General features: G+C 47.0%; 3 protein-coding genes across 3 annotated transcripts; 2 read left to right on the forward strand and 1 right to left on the reverse strand.

Moving 5' to 3' along the window:
* The first annotated feature begins 1 nt into the window (after window position 1).
* On the forward strand, window positions 2–2,607 carry F5147DRAFT_704098 (uncharacterized protein). Its single transcript, XM_041437877.1, has 9 exons — window positions 2–205; window positions 260–409; window positions 461–967; window positions 1,025–1,476; window positions 1,527–1,650; window positions 1,703–1,895; window positions 1,945–2,092; window positions 2,143–2,281; window positions 2,338–2,607. Exons 1-9 carry the CDS (start codon window positions 59–61, stop codon window positions 2,458–2,460), a joined length of 1,983 nt encoding a protein of 660 aa, XP_041290865.1. The 5' UTR covers window positions 2–58; the 3' UTR covers window positions 2,461–2,607.
* Window positions 2,581–3,947, reverse strand: F5147DRAFT_704106 (uncharacterized protein). The gene is made up of 4 exons (XM_041437878.1): window positions 3,447–3,947; window positions 3,288–3,385; window positions 2,840–3,236; window positions 2,581–2,781 (listed from the first exon to the last, which is right to left on the reverse strand). Exons 1-4 carry the CDS (start codon window positions 3,925–3,927, stop codon window positions 2,756–2,758), a joined length of 1,002 nt encoding a protein of 333 aa, XP_041290866.1. The 5' UTR covers window positions 3,928–3,947; the 3' UTR covers window positions 2,581–2,755.
* A 793-nt stretch (window positions 3,948–4,740) lies between these two features.
* Window positions 4,741–7,193, forward strand: F5147DRAFT_704113 (uncharacterized protein). Its single transcript, XM_041437879.1, has 16 exons — window positions 4,741–5,167; window positions 5,233–5,298; window positions 5,353–5,382; window positions 5,440–5,546; window positions 5,597–5,636; window positions 5,694–5,766; window positions 5,815–5,848; window positions 5,905–5,918; window positions 5,972–5,976; window positions 6,038–6,166; window positions 6,215–6,235; window positions 6,287–6,327; window positions 6,376–6,428; window positions 6,497–6,504; window positions 6,557–6,618; window positions 6,711–7,193. Exons 1-16 carry the CDS (start codon window positions 5,088–5,090, stop codon window positions 6,998–7,000), a joined length of 1,053 nt encoding a protein of 350 aa, XP_041290867.1. The 5' UTR covers window positions 4,741–5,087; the 3' UTR covers window positions 7,001–7,193.
* Window positions 7,194–7,574: the final 381 nt, after the last annotated feature.

Genomic DNA, 7,574 nt, shown 5'->3' on the forward strand with positions numbered 1-7,574 from the left:
TATGTTATAAGCAAGGGGCTTGTGATCAACTTTCTGTCATCAACTCCCGCCCATCATCATGTCTGAAGACGCTGTTCCAATTCATCCCGTCGCTCCCCGCCTCAAGAATGGCTTGAAGGTTCCTCATATCGGTCCTGATCTTGCAGCATATAGGTCTTCTCATGCGGAAACCCTCGGCCACGAATCTGATGCTTGGTGGAGAAAGGCTAGTTCGCGTATCCACTTCTTTTTATATCGTGCTGATTGATGGATGCATTAGATGGCCCATACCACGTTGCACTGGGACCGTCCATTCCATACTGTGCGGGCTGGTAGTTTTGAAACCGGTGATATCGTCTGGTTCCCAGAGGGCGGTCTTAATGCATCTTACAATTGTGTCGATCGCTGGGCGTTTAAACATCCAAACAAAGTAAATACCACCCTTCTTGTCAAAGTTTCATGATCTTATACTGTCTATCAGACCGCCATCATCTATGAGGCCGACGAGCCCGATGAAGGCTGTCTTGTCACTTATGCGGAACTGCTCCGCGAGGTCTGCTCTATTGCAAATGTCCTGAAAGCTCTTGGTGTTAAGAAGGGCGATACCGTTTCTGTATATCTGCCAATGACTTGGCAATCCGTTGCTGCTTTCCTCGCTTGCGCGCGGATTGGCGCTGTTCACTCTGTAGTCTTCGCTGGCTTTAGCGCAGAGTCTCTCCGTGATCGTGTTCAAGACTGCAAGTCGCGCGTTGTCCTTACCAGTGATGAGGGCAGGCGTGGTGGCAAGTCAATTGCAACCAAAGCAATTGTAGACGCTGCTCTCAAGGAATGCCCTATCGTTGAACATGTCCTTGTTCTCAGACGCACCGGTGGCCAGGTGCCATGGGTCGATGGCAGGGACAAGTGGTGGCACGAGGAGACTGCCAAAGTCCCTAATTACTGCCCACACGAGATCATGTCCTCAGAAGATCCGCTCTTCATTCTTTACGTCAGTGGCTTCCTTTCCATGTGTCTTTACCTATTCTTGATTTTTAACTATGTTTAGACTTCTGGATCTACAGGGAAACCAAAGGGTGTCGTTCATACCACCGGCGGATACCTCCTTTGCGCCGCCCTTACTGTTAAATACGTTTTCGATGTCCACCCAGACGACAAGTTCGCCTGCATGGCTGATATCGGTTGGATTACTGGACATACCTACATCGTTTATGGACCACTCGCAAATGGAGTCAGCACTACCGTCTTTGAATCAACTCCAGTTTACCCCTCGCCGTCCCGCTACTGGCAGACCGTCCAGAAGCATCAGCTTACCCAGTTCTATTCTGCTCCTACTGCCATTCGTCTCCTTCGTAGACTCGGCGCTCAACACGTGGAGAACTATGATCTCAGTAGCTTACGTGTCCTTGGCTCTGTCGGTGAGCCTATTAACCCCGAAGCCTGGAACTGGTACAACGAACATGTTGGCAAGAAGCAGTGCGCTATCGTTGATACGTTCTGGTAAGCGGATTCACGAATTATTTGTGGCCGTGCTCAGTATCCTCTTCAAGGCAAACTGAAACTGGATCGATCGTGGTTACTCCATTCCCTGGTGCGATTGAGACTAAGCCTGGTTCTGCAACCGTTCCCTTCTTCGGTATCGAGCCTGCTATTCTGGACCCTGTCAGTGGAAAGGTACTCAGATCAATGCACTCTGTTCGATTATGATACTAACAAAGTTTCACAGGAATTAGAGGGCAACAATGTTGAGGGAGTTCTCGCCATCAAGCAACCTTGGCCTTCAATTGCCCGTACCGTATACAACGACCACAACCGTTACCTGGAGACGTACATGAAGCCATACGGTGGATTTTTCTACACAGGAGATGGTGCCGCACGCGATGAACATGGTTACATTTGGATCAAGGGCCGTATTGATGGTGAGGACGTCCCTTGGAAGATGTCCCGCCTGTAATGACCATTCTGTAGATGTTATCAATGTCTCTGGACACCGTTTGTCGACTGCTGAAATCGAGTCCGCCTTGATCATGCACAAGGGTGTCGCCGAGACTGCAGTCATCGGCACTGCTGATGAGTTGACGGGACAGGCCGTATTTGCCTTCGTCACGCTTAAACCGTCAGTCTTTTCTCCTTTTGTTGAGTGTCGATTGACTTCAGATACATTAGGGAATTCACGTACGACCGCAATGACGAGGCTTCCCTTGCTAAGGAGCTCGTACTCCAAGTTAGGAAGGTGATTGGCCCCTTCGCGGCACCTAAAAAGATCTTCATCGTCAGTGATCTGCCCAAGACCCGCTCCGGAAAGGCAAGTCCAGACCTGTTTCTTCCTAAGCGATCATATAATGATTCATGTTGGTGCAGATCATGCGTCGCATCATGCGCAAGATCGTTGCTGGTGAAGGCGATCAACTCGGTGATCTCAGCACTGTTGCTGAACCTGGTGTGGTTGATGTTATCAAGAAGAAGGTTGCGGAGAGTACGTAGAATCAATAATGAGAAGCGCAAAAGTGTTCAGAAACCGTTGTATTCTGCGTTGTACCTTTCCGTTTTTATGCCCCTCACAGGATACGTGATCAACACTTTGTACAAGGTAGACAAGTAGATGTTGCAATATAGGAATGGTTTTCACAACTAGCAATTTGGCGAACGAGTTTGTCGACGTTTTTCTCGCCAGGCTCCACCATTATCTTACAGACGCTCTCTCGTTCGGGGCTATATAGGAAATAGAAACCATGTAAAAAAGTGCCGACGGAGTTTGAAATTCATTTCTGAATGATACTTATCCTATTTCCATCAGGTCGAAAGCTATAATACATCATGAGATCAGTCCGCCAATTCAAATCCGTGACACCGCCGTACTCACCCAACGGAGGAACCGAGAATATTTGCTCGAATTCAAGTCTACAACTATTGCATGCAACCTCGACGGTAATAACAACCGCTTCCTTCCCACACGAGAACCGCGTTGCCAGCTGTGATTGCCAGCCATCTTCGAGTCCTAGCTGCTCAATCTTCTCTTTCTCAGGAAGGAACGCGACAGTGCCCATTAGTGCAATTCGTTGGGGTCGTGTGTTCCAGCTGAGGTTCGTCATGCCCTCGACAGGAGTGGTAACATTCCAAATTTGGATTTCGGTGATTGACCCAGATGAAGTATAGGACTTGTTGGCTGCAAGACCATCTTCAACGGTGGGAACGATGCTGTCGATGTAGCAAGAGGTGAATTTGGACTGGCCGAGGTGCCACTGAAAGAACATCGAGTCCTGGAACAATATCAATAACTAAGTCGCTTCAGGGCACGAGGTTTCACTTACGCTGTCGCTCAGTATGACGTGCGAGCCTGAATTATACACTTGGTCAGGCAATGCTTTGTTCACCCGTACTATGGCGCTTGGAAAGTACAACTTTGGTGCTAGCCACATAGGTTTGTTCAGGACATAATTATAATGTGCACAATCACTGAACTCACGTACCCCTTTGCTTTTGTTGAGGGCTGCCCACCGATTCTATGCCTGGAAACTGGTTTTGCTGACGCAACGTTTGGACATTGCGCTGCCCAGGAACAGAGGCAGAGGCAACGTTATACAATGCGCACGCGCAAATAACTGCGATGACCTGTAGCACTAGCGCTGCCCAAGCAGGCCATTTAGATGAGGGGTTCACAGTGCGGTGCTCGGGGATGTGTTTGCCGGGGAGGAGAATATCACCTTCAGTGTCTTCAGGCTGATGATCTAGATCATGCATTTGGAGAGGCGAATACGACGACATGAAGGTGCGTGGGGTATCTGAGAAATTATTTTTGATCTCTCTTTTACTAGTCAGTAGCAGAGTACCCACGTGTAAATCCCGCAGTGGCATATCCTTGTCGCAGATCGAACTTTTATCGAGCCAACCGGGAAAAGATCTGACTAAATCGTTGAACAGGGCAAATTTCGAGTCATCTCCATTCTTCATTCTCACTATGAACCTACTGCGCCCCCTTCTGTCTAATGGAAGATCATTTTGCCTAAGCAGATACTACACAAAATTTCCCGGTCTTCATTAAGCAGCCTGCGAAAGCACACTGGTATGATATGCTCGACGAAACGATACCAAGTGCCAAAGTGAGTTATACAAATCAATCAAGCTCGCACATGTTGATTGTCCCACTTCTTACATGAGCATCCCGAGTAAGTTGACAGTCACTCCTACATCTAACTACCATGGAACCCACTTGTGTCTTTTTTTCCCACCATCTCTTTGTTGCAAATGACGGTGGTGTCTCCCGTCCTCAATAATCAGAATCTCCCGCATGTCTGTTACTCAACCAAACTATTCACGTGGTTCAACAACATAGGCGTGCTGTCACTGTCAAGGAACAGAAATTTTCGTGTGTGTCTTATCACATCTCTTATCTACACCCCGTCTTGGCTTAGATTTCGTTGCGGAAGGTACAAGCGCTCTCCCAATCCAATTACTGAAGTTAATTATCTAGCGTCCACGAGAGCGTGAATCATCTAAAGGCTCACCGTTTCGCATGCAATCTTTTACGTATGACAGGAGCAGGGATGATCACATCGAGACAGTGTCATGCGACGGAATATCGTCTCACTCCGCAGGACCGCAGAGTTTGATCACTGGGAATTCGCCGATCCTCACCACCCGCGACGGTATCATTTCGTTACTACCTTACGTGAATGTTCCTCGGGGCAGTTGGATAAATGAATTCCATCAACCCCTGCTTACATCAGCAAAATCGATTAAACTAAAACATGCATGCCTTGCCAGCACGAAAGTTTTACTGGGTCTGAATATTTCCGACCCTCGGAATAAGTCAGCTAACTTTCCAGGAATCCTCATTCGAAACATGTCCAATCAATTTTAAATTCAAAGCGTCGGTTTTCTTAGAAAAAACGATGCCTCCGAGTCCGTGATCCTCCGATCCACCCAGTCTTGCTTCCTCTTATTAAAACGAAGCGTCCGGATCACAAAGTCCCATTTTCAGAAGCCTTCGCCATAGGCACGGAGCCTTGCTACATCCAAAATATACCCCATCCTCTGCCTCCCTAATTAACGACGATCTATCTGACGTAGAACCATCATACCAGAATCAACACGGGCTTTACATATATACCATGGAACGGAGTTTGGTTATAGACAGTACAACATCGGAGAAGTATATGCGAATAGCATCTATCTCAATCGCATTTTACGAGTAAGCCTTTGTTTTCCCTGTTGCGTTCCCGTGTTTGTCGCGGTATTCTAACTGATTACGTCTAGTTATATCCTCACACTCCCTGCAGAATGGCGCCTTTACCAAAGCCAATCGTCTATTTTTCATATGAGGCATGTATAGGCGAGCATTCGTATACAGTCGTTGACGAGCTCGATTCCAAACAGTCTATCCTGCGTCTTATTCATTCTCATACGGTATTTTTTGCTCTCATTCTCTCACATGTGGTTTTTTTTCGCTCACATTTAATGCAGCTATGTCAGTGTCGTGGCTGTAGTAGTCAGCAATTACGGATACTTCTCCACCAACTTTACCCAACAAGCGTGTCAACAATATTATCTTGTTCCGCCTGTTTTCAAAGGTTTGCTCTGTTGGCGTTTACCCACCAGAGCTTTATTGACCATACCGTAGTCATACAAATGATGATATCACAGATAATCCTAGGTGTCAGGTATGTCCTGCAGTGTTTTTGTGGGATACGAGCTGCACAGACTGAAATACCGTATAGGACATTCAATGTTGCAAGGAGAGATAGGGGTATCGGAATTTCGCTCTTGCTGATATACTTCTTGATAGTTGTGGTGGGTTCTTAAAACACAGTCGTGACGTTCCTCGCTTACACGTTTTAGGTCGAGTGGTTCACCGATATCTTTGGACGGGCCCGTGAGTTCTGGCCCATATTTCAATCCTGGGCTCGCATTGACCATCAAAATTAACAGCTGTGGTTATTAATGTACGTTAGTATTCCTCATAACAAGATCTCACGCAAATAGCGCTTCTTTTTAGGGAAAGTGAGTGGTTCCTTTGTCACCGATATATGAGGCATTCGGCTGATATCTCCATCAACTATAGCTGCACCTCAGCAGATGCTGCCAAAACATTGTCAACTTGGTTCTTCTACCTCGCCGCTATGTTGTATGACATCGTAGTGGTGACGATTTCTACCAAGAACCTTCTACGTTATAATCCTTTGAGCAACAGGTGCGCCTTTTCTCTCCTTCTTCATGGTCGCTAAACCATCGTTGCCAGAGTAGAACGGCTGATACGGGTGTAAGTTATTGATCCCTGGCATATATGATGCGCATCACTCATTGTACTTAGCCTGATATATGACGGCATTGGATATTTCGTCGTGTTAACTGGCAAGTGACGCTCTCCTTGTGATAATCACGCTCTTAGTATTCCCTCAGCGTCGAACGTACTGAACCTCATCCTTTATCATACGACTGATGTCTCGACTCAGGTATGTAGGCTCAATTACTGCAGCACTGTGGAAACTCATCAATTATGTTGGCCTGCTCCTATTGTTAGTCGGCAGGGTAAGTGTCGCACTATTTCGCATCATCTGAACTGTTCAAATGACATCATTAGGGCATCGATGGGCTATGCTGTGACGTGGATCATGAGCCAACGTATCCTCATCCATGTACAAGGTACACATCACTCCAGAGCTTGACTGCTATTCCGCTGACTCTTGCCATGTCTATTCCGCCACTCCTGCTCCGCTCACCTTCGCATCCTAAAGAAATGGCTGACTCAGACCCCCAACATCCGGAAAGAGTGATCATCGCGCGTCCCACGCTCAGTGCACGGAAGAAAGTATTGTCCGGTCTTCGCTCCCAGTTCGAATCTAAGAGCCAGTCGAAAAAAACCTCCAAAGATGCAGAGTTCGCGCCTACATCGCCTCGCAATGGGAATGCCAATGACATGGAGCTCGATATACGTGTACGCGTTGAGCACTCGGTGGTCGTAGACCATACGCCTGCGGACGAATCTGATCAATGGAGTTTGTGGGAGACGCCGGAGGAGAAATGATTTTGGTGTGGAACAAGAATTATGACGAAGGAATACCCCTCTGCTACGTGAAGCTCAGTGGACAAGATTTGCTACTATAGAAATGTCGGTACTTTTAATCACAAGAAATACCTCTGTTCATACCAATTTACAACTGATACTCCAATTACCAATTCAAAAACGGTATGTTGAAATGCCGGCATTTGTTTTGAGCCCCATCTGCAGCATATTTCAAGTCGTACAGTATGCTTCCTGGTAGACCCTCTTCTGGACACCGGCCACCGCGCTGAATATAGTGAGTGACTCAGAGCCGTACGACGACATATCGATGGAAAGATATATGTAGCACTGGTAGTACACAATACAACGACCTCAATAGTACTGTATCGTACATAAAAACTGATAATCAATATTCAAAGTCCAATCGGCGAGACAGCAAGAAAATGCCTGAAAAACATGGCGGATCGACTCTCTAACTATATATACATCTATGGGACCTATCACACCGCGAAATCCGAAGAATGATTGCAAAGTCGCAGCGAGATGCAGACGGACCCATAGGGGACTCTTCGCATCGCCCATGGTAGTTTGGCTT

The sequence above is a fragment of the Suillus discolor genome (genome assembly GCF_016758755.1).
Source record: "Suillus discolor strain FC423 chromosome Unknown F5147scaffold_41, whole genome shotgun sequence".
Classification (NCBI taxonomy): domain Eukaryota; kingdom Fungi; phylum Basidiomycota; class Agaricomycetes; order Boletales; family Suillaceae; genus Suillus; species Suillus discolor.